Raw genomic sequence first — 15,354 nt, forward strand, 5'->3', positions numbered from 1 at the left:
TTCATCAGCCCAGGAGCTAATTGAATTTAAGTCCCCTTTGATTCTTACAATTACTTCTTGTAAACCAGGAGGTGAGAAAGAATTTGAAAGACAATTGTATAAAGATGATGGGAAAAATATTTTACGGATTGCTCTGTTTAAGTAAAAATTATGTGCTATGTATTTCTTTGTCATGACTGATAAAACAGAAACCCAACGAATAAGAAAAATAAATTTGACCAAATAAAAATTTAAAATTGAGTTTGGAAAATTGGTTAATTATGCTTTAATGAAGATCTTGGGTGTCTGTTAAATAAATAATTTTAGTATTAATATAATATACAATTAGTAATTAATGACTTAGTCATATGAGCAGAGCTAGCATGGTCGCCAAAGCCCAAGTTAAAACCATTTTAACAGCTCAGGAGATAATTGAGTTTGAGTCCTTTTGAATTCTTATAATTGCAGCTGTAAATCAGAAGGTGGGAAATAATTTGGGTGTCACCTTTATAAAGGTGATGGAAGCAAAAAATGCATGCACAAAAAATTAAAGTCCTGTGTATTTGCTCTCCCATGTTCAATAAAACAGAAACAATGAATTTTATATCAAAATAAAAAAAATTGACGAAATAAAGATTTAGAATTGAGTTTGGAAAATGGATTAATTACGCATTATTGAATATCGTGGGTGACTGGCAAATGAATAATTAAAGTGAAAATCAAGCCATTTTAAAGATAATAAAATAAAATGGTTGAATTTTTTTGGCTATCACAGTTGTCAAAGTTCAAGTTAATACTGTTTTAGCAGCCCAGGAGCTATTGAGTTTAAGTCTTTTTAAATTCTTACAATTTAACAATTTAACTTTTTTTTTAACCTTGCACAGTGGCAATATAATCAATGAAGTTCTACTGAGATGTGATTATTGCTAGTTGAAACAATTTCAGCTTGTAAGTGAGGAATGGGAAGAAAAGGTGAAGAAAGAATTTGAGTGTCACCTGTATAAAGGTGGGAACAATATTTTATGGATTTCCCTGTTTTAGTACTGTAATAAAAATTTAAAGTCCTGTGTATTTGCTCTGTAATGTTTGATAAAATAGAAAACCAATGAACTTTCTATCAGAAGAAAAAATTTGACGAAATAAAAATTTAAAATTGAGTTTGGAAAATGGATTAATTACGCATTATTGAATATCGTGGGTGACTGGTAAATAAATAATTAAAGTGAAAAACAAGCAATTTTTAAGTCAATAAAATAAATTCGTTGTACTTTAGTATTAATTTAATTAAAATTATTAGTAATTAAAGAATTAGAACTGAAAGTAATAGCTAAAAATGGATCTTTTGAAATTTTGAACGTCCCGTTTTCGATCAGTTTTGTAACTAATTGTAAGTAGAATAACTACTTTTATGTATTTTTTCACTTCAATACTGCTTTTTAAACTTATCTATTTAAATTTTAAGACAGAAAAGAGCAAACTCCCACCAAAATTGCATTTTATTTTGCCGCAAGCGCTCCTTTCATTGCTTAAGCGCAACTTAAATTTAGCATTCTGTTGTTTTTTTTTGTCAACACGAAACTATGAAAGTTGAAACTTGAAATTAACAGAATATAAACAATTTGTCCGTTCTTCCTCATGGAAAGTTCCGTGCAACGACGTCGAATCGAGTGATTTTTATGGTAAAATTTCTCAAGAAGACGCCATACGCGCCATTTAAAAGTGTTGTTTAAAAAGTTCATCGGGCGGACGTTTAATAAAATGATTATTTTTTTGTATAATTAGCTTTATTTATAGTCCTCTTTTTTGTTAAATGCATGCCGTTTGATAGTGTTTTCTGTTGTCAAGCTCTGAGAAATTTGTACACGAACAATTATGGTAAGGCGGCTTTAATACCACAGTAGATTTTTGGCAGTAGTTGCACTATTATTTATAAACTAGAAACTATTTAAAAAATCGAACAATTTTTAATGTGACATTCTCCAATAACATTTTCCATTTGTATTCCATTTATAATAAATAACCAATTAAAACGAAAACATTGATTATTACAGCTGTTTAAATTTCATTGTTTTTTATTTTTTTAAATTTTGTTTTTATTGTTTGCCCACTTTTTGGCAGTCCTCTTAAAACAAAATGGGGAGGTTGAACGAAGGCCCAGGCATACTTTGGGTAGGAGAAAATATTGCTCCTGCAGTCGCATGTGACCTAGGACTTCATTGTGCTTAACTTTCTCACTTTAACATCAGAACATTCAGAGCATGTACATTCGTGTTGCACCATCCACAGGCCTTCCTGGTCCAGGGTCTGAACGTGACCCAAGGATTCGAAGAGCACACCACCTCACCGGACATCTCTCCGGTTCTCACCTTTTCTACTCAGCTTGAACTTCAATAAATTATCATTTCCAGTAGGTTCATCACTAAGAGTATCCTTAATCTGGTTACAAATTTCATAACATCTTCTGGTATTTTCATATTGTCTGCAATTAATGGTCAACATGATACAAGTACCCAAAAAAGGAGGTACCCTGCCACGATGATCGGATGGTTGGTTGAGCTTACAATGACCTAAATCTCCTAATAGAAGAGATCCAACATTTTGGCTTTCACTTACCTAAGTTTGACATCAGAGATCGTGTGCCATTCTTCGTATGAGAATTTTGTGTTTTTATGACGTTTCTCCATTGAAATTTACAGTTTTCCTAGATGATGTGTCTTTTCATTTTCTGATATCCCTCAGTGCTCAGGAACCCATATAAAAAGAATTTGAATCACGATTGCCAAATAAAAGTAAAAATTGTTTGCAAGCGCTAGTAACACTGACAACAGTAGAGATGATAATCATGTTGTTTAGGGGGAATAAAAAATTTAAGCACTTTGTTGTTGCTACAAGCAGTAAGGCAATAATTTCAATTATTTCACACGAAAGCTGCGCCATAACCTATATCATTTCGGACCCATTTGTAAAAGTCACTTTTGGGTTTCAAAAGGAATCTGTAATTCTTTAAAATTGTTTGCAAGTGCCAGTAACACTGATAATGAAACAATGGAGGTGATACGCGTGTTGTTTAGGTGGATTAAAAAATTTATGCTGTTCGTTATTGCTATGAGCTCAGTAGTAAAGCAATGATTTCAATTTTTCACATGAAAGCTGCACCTGAACCTACATAATTTTTAGACCCATTTGTAAAAGTCACTTTTGAGTTTGGAAGGGCATACATAATTCTGTAAAACTTGTTTGCGAATATGTGGAGGAGTATTCTGTCTTAGGTATTTATTTCATTGTTTAAATAATAGCATTTATGATTGATAAAGAAGAATCTTGGAACAGTTTATAAATTAAAAAAAAAAAAAATTGAACTCAATAATTTCATAGAAAACTAAATTTAAATTGTTTTTTAGACGCATGAGGTTTTCTTGATTTTTAATTTCCCAATATCAAATCCATTACAAATTGCTTCTGCAAATTTTTTGTGAAAATGTATAAAACTACAATGAAAAATTGATTCAGCCATAGGATGATTGTTGGTAAATGTACAATATAAGTATATTTTGTATATTTATCTATGTATAGATATTTATTAGTTAGCTAACTACAGAGTCAATAAGTCTGGATATTAAATATACATTATTCGTGGTTTGTGGGTACAAAAAAAAAAAAAAAAAAAAATGTTTTCAGCATGTAGTGTTAAATTAATCCATTATAAGTTTTTAGTTGGTTCAATTGCCCAAAGTAATTACTTTTAATTATTATGCAAAATATGGTTGAGTTGGAAAATTAGTGGGACTCGATCCTGAATCAGTCCCCGGTGCTTCTGCTATTTAAGCAATCATGACTTCTTGAAGAAGAATATAAGTTCTATTTCGTTATGATCCGGAGGTTGTGGGCTTGTGACACTAATTTTTCAACTCAACAATCCTTTGCATAACAGGTAGTGTTAAATGTTCATTTCATTTTTTATCTTATTAATTAATAATTAATTGCTATGGTGGTTGTGATTTGAAATTCCAGGATGCACAACAAAATGCTGCAATGCTTGTATCAAAGCAGAACAAGGTAAAAAATATTTGGTAATATTACAAAAGTGTTTCTAATTAAATATTCTAAGATTGTTAAAGTTATTGTAGTTAAAAAAAAATTATTAAGTAAAATTCTATTATTTTTCAGGTAAGATCGGAACCTGTAACTTATAGAGATGAAGTTGATGAAATAGATTACACTCTCATAACGAGCAAATTTCGTTCTCTTTCCGACTTCCAAAAATTACATGCGATGCAGAACGTGAGGGAAGTTGTAGACAGAAAGAGCGGCGGTTTCCCGCTCATCTCAGCTCTATTCAATTCTGGTTTCTTTCCGATCCAGTCTGGTAACCCTTTGAGCCAGCTGCTGGCCAACGACTGGCGTGTTCGCCCCAACACGATTCGCCGTCCCGTCCCATCGGCATGCCCGGCACGAGTGGAGGACTGGAGGAAGTTTTGTAAACCTTTCCTGAAGATCGACCTCGGTGTGTTCCCCGTACCCGATTTTAGATTCTCTAGGGATGTATCACATCTCCCGGAGCACTACAGGGTAGAACGCGAGCCGATAAACCCACCGAGGCTCTACTGTCCTGCGCCGATCAATGTGGTCATCGGCAATTTGAGTATACTCAACCACACTTCGAATGTACAGAATTTTTTTACGAGTACAACTGGAATTTACTCTTCACAGCAGGCTCAACCACAGACGTATACATATTGTTTTGACCAACATTTAGCACTTAAAGCTAACAACTACTTCTGAAATCTTGAATTTTTTCCCCTTCATTGTTACTGAAACCGATTTTGTTCATATTTTTTGAAATTTTTGTGAAGAAAGAATCACTACAAACTATTTAAAAGAAATGAAAGTGTTAACATGTCATGTAGTTCTTTGAAATGATTATTCTTTATTAACTTTTTGAATTTAACATTTTCTTAATTTTTTTTAGTGCATAAAACAAAACTAATCAAAATTAGAAATAAAAAATATATTTTGAATGGAGTTATTAATAAAAACAATATAGCAGAAATATATTTTTTTTATGTTAAAACATAATTACTACATACTAACGACTATTTTTTTTGTCCATTTATCAAATGTTAATGTTTCAAATTGCTATCTTCAACGCCTTTCCTGCAGGTTACATATAATACCATAACACTGTGATATCATTGTGATAATTTTAATTATTGTATTACATTATAATTTCAATAAAATATTATGATTTTATAGCCTTTATAAAAATAATAAAAGAGGGCCAATGTTTGATGACATTTGCTTCTGAACAATTTGAGAAAAAAATGAGTACATTACTGTCAGTAATTACAAGAAATTAGTTGTACAATGTTTTGTCGTTTGAATAGTTAAGTAAGATTAACAAACAATTAAATGTTATATGGTTCCTTGTTGAGGTCTGCAGGGTGATGAGCCTTTTGTCTGGTTGTTTCCGATCTTCCAGTAAAGCAGCGAGGAGAAAAGCAGAAATGATCAAATTACAATTAAAATCTATAGTTTGATACTTACCTATCATCCTGGTCTCCCTATCCTCACTATTTTATTTGTCAGATGCGATTTGACATTTTTCCATCTTTAGCCATTCAAATCTACCGAAAGGCATCCGACATACAAAATCATGGAGGATAGGCTGACCAAGATGATAGGTAACTATATCTCGCACTCATGAGGATATTTCACAATAGACATTAAATGTTATGTTTGCTTACTTAAAAAACAAAACGCAATATAACAGTTTGATAATACTTCAATATTCAAAATTTTAAAATTGAGCATGGAAAATAAAACTATAAGACTAATAGGATATAAATTTAGATCTAAAATTGACTAATCACCGCAGAAGTATGAATTTTATGAACATTAATGCAAACGTTTCAAATACAGTCAAATTCAGTGTCAAAAGTCAGGCAAATATTGCATTTGAGCTCATAGTTTTCATACCAACGGCAGTCGCAATACTTGCGCTGCTTCACAATACGCCCTGTGTAATTTCTACCGCAGCAGACTTCTTCGCAGTTCTTAACATCGCTGCAAGCCCTGCCTTTTGAATACTTGCAAAAGTCTTCAGATGGGTCAATGTAGCCTAAGTTTGGGAGTTTATTGATGATTGGAGTTTTAATTCTGAAAAAAAAGAAAAAGTAATTGTTTATGTGTTAATGAGGTTGGTTTTTGAGCTACCTGTTTGAAAGTTGCCATTGTTGAGCTAATTGATATTTTATTTTTAAATGTGCCAAAACGACAACAAAAGGTGATGGCACATTCCAACAAGTTTTTGATGAGCACGCACCAGAAAACCCGTGACATTTGCATTTCTTAATACCCGAAGCAAGTAATATCTAAAAAAACATAAAAAAAGAAATCTGAATGGAATTTTCTATTTTCTATCAGACAATTACCTTGAGTCCAAGTAGCGAATTGTGGACAAGGACGTTGTGCTGTATGTGACCATCTTGAGGCTTGAGTGACAAAAAATTGCTCACATATTCGCAAGCATGGTTGAGTTGGGAGCAGCCGGGATTTGGCCAGTCAGGGTTGCAGCTTTTGCAAAATGAATTCATTTGGCCCTTTGCGCAGTCTCTGGCTATCCTGTCTGCAATGCTCGATGCAAGACTTGCGTACAGTACACCTGTCTCTCGACTGGCTGTTGATTTAAAAAAAAATAAAAAAAAAAAATAGAGAAAAAATCCTTTACTTGCTTAATCACCTTTTTTGAAAGTTTCTCTTTTGATGGTACAGTTCCACGGTTCAAATCGAAAGATGGTCTCGCAGGCTTTTTTAACCTGGTTTGTAGCTCTTTGTAAAACCTTTTCATTTGAAACACCATCTTGACGGATATGGTTTATGCCCCAGAAAAGTCTTTCAGCGCGTCTTTGCAAAATGGACTTCCCTTTCCTGAACCATATGCACAGATACTAAAGTATATATAATGGGAAAATATCCAAAAGGGTAAATATATATGTAAATAATAATTAAATTTTGACTTAGCAGAGACATAAAGACATGGCATAATGTCACTAAAAAGGGGGTGTAAAATAGATATAAAAAGATACATAAATAGGGTGATAGATAAAAAGATACATAAATAGGGTGATAGATAAAAAGATATATGGATATATGATAAATGGAATGACTGATAGGTAAATGTACATAATAATACAATAGGAGGAAGAATTGAAGGAAGAAGAAAGAAGGAAGAAGGAAGAAGAAGGAGGAAGAAAATTGGATATAGATAGCGATAGATAAACATAAATAGAAATACGTAGAATGACCTATAGCAAAATTGATATAATTTTTTTCATCTTTTCATTTATATGCCATTCTATCATTATATCTATTTTGCTATTGGTCATACTACATATTTCTATATATGTTTTTCTATCGTTCATTCTTTCATTATCTATTTATCTGCCATTATTTCATTATATCTATTTATCTATCAACCATTAAATCGATTTATCTGCCATTATATCTATTTATCTATCTTTCATTCGTTTGGTTTATCTATATATTTCTCAATTGTTGATTTATCAATTTATCTATCATTATATCCATTTTTCTTCCTCCTGTTCTATCATTATGTACCTATCATTATATAAATATATAATATAATGATATACATAAATACAAATACATACATAAATAAATACATAAATAACATTACTCCAGAATATAAATGCAGAAACTATATTTTTGCCCAAATCTGTAGGAAAATGCTTGAGACAAAAATCATGGGAAACAGGGTGGCATTGTGTTGGGTGAAAGGGCATGTAGGCCTATGGCAAAATGAAACGGTGGACGCACTTGCAAAGGAGGCTGCAACATCAGGTCCAACCCTTGACATTAAAATTCCTAAAGATGACGGGAAAAACTTTTTGGAAAAGTTTTGTAGAAATCTGTGGCAAGAAAAATACAACGCATCAAATGTTGGCAATTATTACAGGTCACTGTTCCCTGAGCTCAATAAAAAACCATGGTTTTCGGAAGGCGATAGCCCAGAAGGAATGTCAAAGGAGTTCTATTCTACTATTTTTAGACTGAAGACAAATCATGGCTTATGGGGTAGCTACAAGAAGAGAATCGGTTTGGCATCGTCTCCGAACTGTCCCACTTGCGATTGCCCTTCAAATCCTTCCCACATAATTTTTGAATGTCCAGAATATGAAAATGAAAGAGACAAACTGCTAAAAAATCTGAGCAAAGTCCCAAACATTTCCAAACCAATAAACTTAGAATCTGTCCTAATAAGCAACAATCCATGAGCTTTTAACATAATCTATGGATTTCTAAAGTCGATAAACGTTTCTTTTTGACTATCTTCAACCATGAAAATTTAGAAGATGAGAAGATGATGGAGCTGAATGAGTGGTGCGGGCGCGCGGCGGGGACCTGGACCTGGTCGGCCGATCACGCTCGACAGTAAAATGAAAATAGAAAACTTCATGGGTAATATGCTAGCGTAACCCCCCCCCCCAAAAAAAAAGATATACGTATATAATAATGATTGATAGATCAATACATTCTTGAATGGTAGATAAATAGATGTAATGATACATATATAAATTCATAAAATGGCCGTTAGATAGAAAGTTTGGTAGATAAGTAGATATAATGTTAGATAGAATGACTGATAGATAAAAAAAATATAATGACAGATAGATAAATAAATATATAGCATGAAATAATGATAGACAGCTAAATTAATATATATAATGATAGACTGGAATATAGATAAATGGATAGAATGTAACATAGAAAAATAGATACGATAGAATGGCAGATATATAGAGCGAATTCCGATGGATAAGTAGATATACTCGCTAATAATATAGCTAATATGATACTATCTATATTAGATTAATAAATAGATATGATGATAATAAATAGAAATGATAGAAAATTAGACAGAAAGATAGATAAATAGATGAATACAGAAATAAAAAGATACAAAGGCAGATAGATAGCTAGAATGGAAGATAGATAAATAAGCATACAGGAAGATGCAATGATAGATAAATACGTGGAATGGCAGATAGATACATAGAGAGATAATTAACAATAGATAAGCACATCTAACTCTTTCCTGAGATATTAACATTTTGGAGATTTTAGTCTAAAATCAGATTTTTTAAAACGTAAAATCGTAATTTCTCAACTTTTCGCGTTATTGATATACAAATCTGACCTTTATTTCACAAAGTACAATAAATTTCCCACAAGGTAAAATTTTCTTTTAAAAATTCACCGTGGCCGTTCAAGGAATACAAAAAATGGTAAAAACAATGTGTTTTTGTGGAAATATTCAAATGTAGTTGGTGCAATAACTTTTTCATCAAAGTTTTCGGGGATTTCGCCAAAATTGCCTTATTTTATAAGTATTCCAACGACATAGTAATTTTTACATTTTTTTTAGAGGTTTTAACACTGAATTCTCTTTGGCAAGGTAGATAAACGTGATATCGAACTCCAGGAGAGCAGTAACATCGTACATGTCATATTTTGAATAAAAACATTTATTAGTTGGTAACAAAATTTAGATACGATCTTTTCAGAAAGTGTACGTAATTAAATAAAAATAACAATGAAAATGAAATTTCATTCAATTATGCATTTTAGCAAACAACTAACCAAAATTCTAAAAAAATGTAAAAGAGTACATGTCGTTCGAATTCTTATAAAGTAAGGCAATTTTGATGAAATCCCCGCAATTTTGATGGAAAAATCATTGCACCAGCCTCAATTGAGTACTAAACAAATAAAATAAAATACAATAAAATAGTAATAATAAATATATTTTAAAAAAGTTACTTAAGCGGCTACGGTGTATTCGGAAAGCTAATTTTTCAACGAAAATGTTGTTATCTTATAGAAAATTTAATGTGTTTTATGAAATAAAGATCAGTATTGTGTATTTTAATGACCCTAAAGTATAGAAATTACGATTTTACGGGAAAAAACGCTATCGAATTTAGACTAAAATCACAAAAATGTTAATATCCCAAGTAAGAGTTAACATAGAAACCTCGTTCTTGTGGCACTTAATTAAGTTTTATTTAGTGAATCCAACGCGGCATTATTGACATTTAACCACATAACACCCTTTATAATGATGACAGACTTACAGATAGATAGATAAATGGCTAGCATGGCTAATAGATAAATATAGAGAATTAACGATATATAAGTAGATATAAAGATAGAATATTCGACAGATAGATAAATAAATATAGTGATAGACCATTATATAGATGTATAGATTGACAGATAAATAGATAAATAGATAAATAGATACAATGGTAGGTCGATAAAAATATATAATGGTAGTTAAATCAATAGATAGGTAATTAATCTTTATGAAAGGTATTGGTTGAAAAGAAGTTAGTGTCACGAGCGGGATTCGAGCTAAGCTAAGCCGAAGGTCGTGGGTTCGAATCCAACTCGTGACACTAAATTTTTCTTTCCAACCAATACCTTACATAAACATTAATTAATTGAAATAAGTTATTTGGTCAATCGGACCACAAAATATAATGGATTAGATAGGTATAATGTTAGATAGGTTGATACGTTAATAGATATAAAGCTAAAATGTAAGACGGATAAATAAATATTATATAAATGAATAGACTGATAGATAGAGAGATACAATGGCGGACAGATAAATAGATAGAATGGTAGATAGATGAATAGATTGGTGTAATGATAGAGTGATGTGTTATAATATAGAATATATATAACATAGATATAATGATAGAATAACAGATAAATCGACAAATATATGTAATATAATTATGGAATATGGAATAAATATGTTAGTAAGTAACGTGACACAAAATGAATATAAAATAACCAGACAAATTAGAATTAAAAATACAACGTATATAGTATTATATATATAGATTTATGAAAACATTGAAACAATAGATAGTAGGCCGAATAATGAGAGAGAGAGAGAGAGAGAGAGAGAGAGAGAGAGAGAGAGAGAGAAATTATGATAAATTAAGAAAATCAGACTATTTAAAAAAATTGGATTAGACTTAGATCTAGTAAAATGTAAGAAGAATTTGTCTATTATAATTTATAATTTGGTTGTTTCCAACCATTTTGGTCTGCCTGTTCTATCTGGGCTGGTCTGTCAGTACCATTTAGGCACTTCACCGTCTTCAGTGTGCGGTCAACAGAATATGAACCACTTATCAAACCAGCGAGGGTAGACAGAGGAAAATGATGGTAACGACCAATTTATAAATTATATTAGCTAAATTTTTATAAGATAATACGTGTTTTTATGTTTATTTATGAGATCTTAATTATTTCGTGGTGTTTACCAAAATTTTACGTTTTGTCTCGTTTCTAGACAATCAGCGGATGGCGTTCCTCTCTCGTTCACACTACAGCTGAAAAATTGCAACATGTTTGTTAAATTCAATTAGGAAGATGTCTAAAAGCCATATGCTTTCCGTTTTGCACTATTTTATAGCAATCGCACACGAAATTTATATTTCTTATAGTTTTTTTTACATCAGACCTGTTCGCGTTAGATGAGAGTATGAGAAAGATGAGGAGATACATTGCGTCCGGCCTTTCTCGATACACTGAACTAACTGTGAAAGTTTATAAGAAAATAGTTCGTAAACTAAACAAAACCATCAATTAAATATGTATTAAATAAACAGTCTTAAATGGGCTTTGACATGGGAACCATAGAAATTTACGACTTTTTTTAAACTGTTTTCTTTTCAATCGAGAAAATCGTTTGTCGATGCGCCATAAACATTCAGAGATCGTTTAGATTTAAAATACATCGTGTATTTTGGTATTTCGTCCATGATTGCATAAATAAATATAATTTGTTAAGACACTTGAAACCCATTAAAATTAAAAAGGTCAAGTAAAAAAAAAAAAAAAAATGTAATGAAATGACGACTAACAGCGAATAAATTTAATGCTTTTAACTAATACATGTGCTTTCCAATTGTTTCATTCTTATCTCTAATAAACTCTCTAGCTTTTTTGAAAAAAAAAGTGACTTAGTTTTTTTAGGTAATTTTTCATTTTACTTGTTTAATTTTTAATCTGGTCAAAATTTCTTCCTTTGCTCTCTTGCAAACAGCGGCGAAACAACCGATAAAGCTGAATTTGAGTAAAATGTCGACGAAAGGAAGGAGGAGGACGACCAAAGCTGGTACGAGTGCGGAAAAGGCGTGGTGAAAGAAGCTGCGACCTACCATCGTGTAGCCGTATCCTTCGCTTTTTGTGCAATGGAAGAAGTAGAAGGCGACGAAGTTGTTTAAAAACAGGTACCACTCAATAGTCGACCGAAGGCTGAGCCCTAAGTGCATGTACATGGTCGAGAACAAGACGCATAGAACGATCAAAGGTATTAGCGTTTTGTAAATGATCAACAGGGTGGTTTCAAGTCTTTTGAACGATAGTAGGAAGCAGTCTGTCCAGTATATGTTGTAGGAAAACGGATTGTCTACATTTCCGATAGCGTAGTAACCGATCCAGGTGTACGTCAACAGCATGAAACCCCTTCTCAGGTCGTCCCTGACCAGACCGTTTTCGTTTTCTCCTGCGGGAGTCTCTAAGCTTTTGGACGATTTCCTGGTCTCCAGGCAAAACCAGGCTAGCAGATTGGCGCAGAACGCGGCCAAGCCGGCCGCTTCGTGGCGTACGCTCATGAGGATGAAGGTAGACGCCATGGCGTAGCAGACGTGCAGGAACCGGATGAACCCGTTGACAGAATTAAACGCCATAAAAGGAGCGGAGTACAAAATCATCCACGACCATGTGACATGTTGGACCTTATCGGAAAACAGTTCCTCTTCGTTTTTCTGTTCGTAAATCGAAATAACATTCCATTGAGCCACGGCCAAAGTGAGGAGCAGAGCGATCGTCACGAAGAAATCTCTATTAATTTTTCTATAGTAATATATATGCAAGCAGGCTATGAAAATCCACGTGATTCCTCCCAGTTTTATCAAATTATTGTCTGGGGGAAGGTCTATGACAGGTGAATCCATGAAAAATATGAGTAGCGATGATGTCACAAACCACGCTGCGTGTATGACCATCTCGGCCTTTTCTCTCGTCAAGTAACAAATAATGACGGATATCAAAATAAAGCCCGCCTGCCTCATGTATGGCACATTTACTCCAGTGACGACTGCGATTGTGCAAACGCTCGTGACCAGAGCCCAAATCGCGTTATGAACGTTAATACCTTTGAGTAAGCAAAGGTCTCGTAAGGCGCGTATGTGCTTGATTACCAGCCACCAGATAATCGCGATTGTAGCTGCGTAGATATTGAAGTATACGGGCCAATTCACTCTGTGCGATACTAGAATAAAACCGATGATAAACATCAAGAAAAACAAATCGACTATCAACATCAACCCAGTACAGCTTTCACCGATAAATCTAACCATGTCGTGTAGGATATTTTTTTCAGTGGTACAACTCGACAGATCTTCCGTTCCGACTTTCATCGCAATTAAACACCTTTCGAATAACAGGAGTCCCCATCCAACGTAGATGAATGACATTATCCACAACATTTCGTTTTTGTAATAACTACGGAAATGTGATAGTTGTCTTCTGTAAATTTTGTGAAGGAGGTTGGCCAGACGGACGGTTTCGGACTTGATCTTTTCGGCAACCGATTGGTTCAATTTTTGTCTTGTTTCCGTGAGGTTTAAACCGGAATTCGTGGGACTCTCGAGCAATTCGAAATCGCCGGTGGATTTCGCTTGTTCCAAAATCATGTTCCAGATTTGTTTTTCGTTACAGTACAAGCTGTCGATTACGGTCTCGTCGTCGAGGTCTACCATTTCTACAGGAAGCAGGCCGCAGGAATGGGTCGGAGCCGGGTTCCCGAGAAACACCGATATGAGGGAAGCTATGTCGACTTGTTTGATATTGACGAAAGAAAGATTGTCCGCTTTCCAAACTTCGGTAATCGCGTTTTTCGGCTGCTTGAGCCCACCGCCTCGCTTGACTCCTTTTCCCCAAGCCATGATGGGCGTTTTGATCTGCATGTCTTCTCCGCTACCGTGGTATCCAGACTGTGACATACCGTGATCCGAAGTCAGGATAAAAGTGGTTTCGTTATCGCCGTAGAACTTTTTGAACGCCTCGTCAACCATTTCGATGTTTCTATCCATGTTCTTGACAACATCGATGCAATTCTGGGAGAAGGGAAGAAAAAAGTGACCGCAGCTGTCCGAACCGTCGAGATAGATGACAAAAATCGTTTTGTCACTGCGCAAGGTCACATTGAGATTTTCATTGGCGAAGAAATCATGAACTCCTTGGCAGGCGAAATCGTCCAATCTATGGTAGTCGTCGAATAACCTCTCCTCGAATTGAGTGTCCCAGACCTTAACGTGCCACCGTTTGGTGGTATCGGGGTCGAAGAATCTGGTGACCTCCGGATCCCCGCTGAAGAAAACCTGGTTGGCGTGGTTGAAAATCATGTCGACTTTGACGTCTGCCATTTTGGCGTGAGTCCAATGCGCCCTCCAAGAGTCGAAGTCGTTGCCGGATGTGATGGCGTACAAAGCCGGCTTGGAAATAGAAGGGATGTGCGCTTCGGATACTCCCCATGTGCCGGCTCCTTCCACGATCTTTCGAAGGAAAGAAGGTCTCGTCCAATTTTGCGCAGTGACGTTGTAAAGGAGTTGGGCACTGAGGCCGTCTGTCAAAATCAAGACGACCCTCTTCGAACTGGCGTTCAACCTCTTGTTGCATCCCACATTCTCGGTCAAGTCGAAAGACATATAGTGAACATCGAAAACGGAATAGCAAAACAGAAGATTAATAAACACTGAAAAAATTAAAATCATCATTTTTTTGGAAAGGACAATCTACCCGCTAATGTTTCGTACAATATGACTAAACTAATGTAAATCAAATGTGCATAAACATGTGTTTTGGTCGCAAAATTAATAATTTCAAAATAAGTTTTCATTTTGGTTTGATTCATCATACTGGCATTTGCTAAGAATTTCTGTTCCACAAAAGCCTTCGAGACTGTTCTCGTTGCAAAACCTGAGAAACGAACCATGCGAAGTATGCAATCAAATAAACCTGCTGTATTAAAATTTTATTTTTATTTCTGAGACTACATATCTTATAATATTTTATATCCTTTTAAAATCATTTCCTTTCTTTTTCTGTTTGTTCTAATTGTACATACTGATACGAAGTTGTTTCAAGCCCTTAGGACAAAATAAACCTAATTTCCTATATCGCATGTTCCATAAGTTATCATTTTATATTGTTATGGTCTGAAATTAATAATGTAGTATGGAAATGTGCGAGAAAACGTTAAGAAGTCGA

At 34.0% G+C, this 15,354-nt stretch overlaps 3 protein-coding genes across 9 annotated transcripts; 1 reads left to right on the forward strand and 2 right to left on the reverse strand.

Annotated features, from left to right (window-relative positions):
• The first annotated feature begins 1,343 nt into the window (after positions 1–1,343).
• LOC106666732 lies at positions 1,344–4,963 on the forward strand. Of its 7 annotated transcripts, none has more exons than XM_014394111.1 (4): positions 2,393–3,248; positions 3,381–3,506; positions 3,991–4,049; positions 4,147–4,963. In XM_014394111.1, exons 2-4 carry the CDS (start codon positions 3,497–3,499, stop codon positions 4,759–4,761), a joined length of 684 nt encoding a protein of 227 aa, XP_014249597.1. In that variant the 5' UTR covers positions 2,393–3,248; positions 3,381–3,496; the 3' UTR covers positions 4,762–4,963. The 7 variants fall into 7 exon arrangements, with proteins under 7 accessions (XP_014249602.1, XP_014249598.1, XP_014249596.1 ...); XM_014394115.1 differs by having other exon boundaries at positions 3,991–4,035; XM_014394116.2 differs by lacking the exons at positions 2,393–3,248; positions 3,381–3,506 and adding an exon at positions 1,344–1,366 and having other exon boundaries at positions 3,991–4,035.
• A 73-nt stretch (positions 4,964–5,036) lies between these two features.
• On the reverse strand, positions 5,037–11,700 carry LOC106666731 (protein Wnt-4-like). The gene is made up of 6 exons (XM_014394108.2): positions 11,540–11,700; positions 11,340–11,408; positions 6,719–6,906; positions 6,411–6,655; positions 6,193–6,350; positions 5,037–6,135 (listed from the first exon to the last, which is right to left on the reverse strand). The coding sequence occupies exons 1-6, from the start codon at positions 11,581–11,583 to the stop codon at positions 5,889–5,891; spliced, it is 951 nt and encodes a 316-aa protein (XP_014249594.1). The 5' UTR covers positions 11,584–11,700; the 3' UTR covers positions 5,037–5,888.
• Positions 11,701–12,045: 345 nt separating this feature from the next.
• Positions 12,046–15,058, reverse strand: LOC106666727 (GPI ethanolamine phosphate transferase 1-like). Its single transcript, XM_014394103.2, has one exon. The coding sequence runs from the start codon at positions 14,859–14,861 to the stop codon at positions 12,063–12,065; it is 2,799 nt and encodes a 932-aa protein (XP_014249589.1). The 5' UTR covers positions 14,862–15,058; the 3' UTR covers positions 12,046–12,062.
• Positions 15,059–15,354: the final 296 nt, after the last annotated feature.

Source organism: Cimex lectularius, unplaced genomic scaffold (assembly GCF_000648675.2).
Source record: "Cimex lectularius strain Harlan isolate CLEC.00 unplaced genomic scaffold, Clec_2.1 scaffold2, whole genome shotgun sequence".
NCBI classification, from domain to species: Eukaryota; Metazoa; Arthropoda; class Insecta; order Hemiptera; family Cimicidae; genus Cimex; species Cimex lectularius.

Excerpts from the sequence above, each read along its gene's own strand:
- LOC106666732 (XM_014394110.1), top strand. The coding sequence starts at position 1,794 with ATGCCGTTTGATAGTGTTTTCTGTTGTCAAGCTCTGAGAAATTTGTAC. Across the intron at positions 1,855-3,990 it reads TTTGTACACGAACAATTATG|GATGCACAACAAAATGCTGC; the intron begins GTAAGGCGGCTT and ends TTGAAATTCCAG. Across the intron at positions 4,050-4,146 it reads AACAAGGTAAAAAATATTTG|GTAAGATCGGAACCTGTAAC; the intron begins GTAATATTACAA and ends ATTATTTTTCAG.
- LOC106666731 (XM_014394108.2), bottom strand. The coding sequence starts at position 11,583 with ATGTATCTCCTCATCTTTCTCATACTCTCATCTAACGCGAACAG. Across the intron at positions 11,409-11,539 it reads CTCTCATCTAACGCGAACAG|CTGTAGTGTGAACGAGAGAG; the intron begins GTCTGATGTAAA and ends GCAATTTTTCAG. Across the intron at positions 6,656-6,718 it reads AAGAGAAACTTTCAAAAAAG|CCAGTCGAGAGACAGGTGTA; the intron begins GTGATTAAGCAA and ends TTAAATCAACAG.
- LOC106666727 (XM_014394103.2), bottom strand. The coding sequence starts at position 14,861 with ATGATGATTTTAATTTTTTCAGTGTTTATTAATCTTCTGTTTTGCTAT.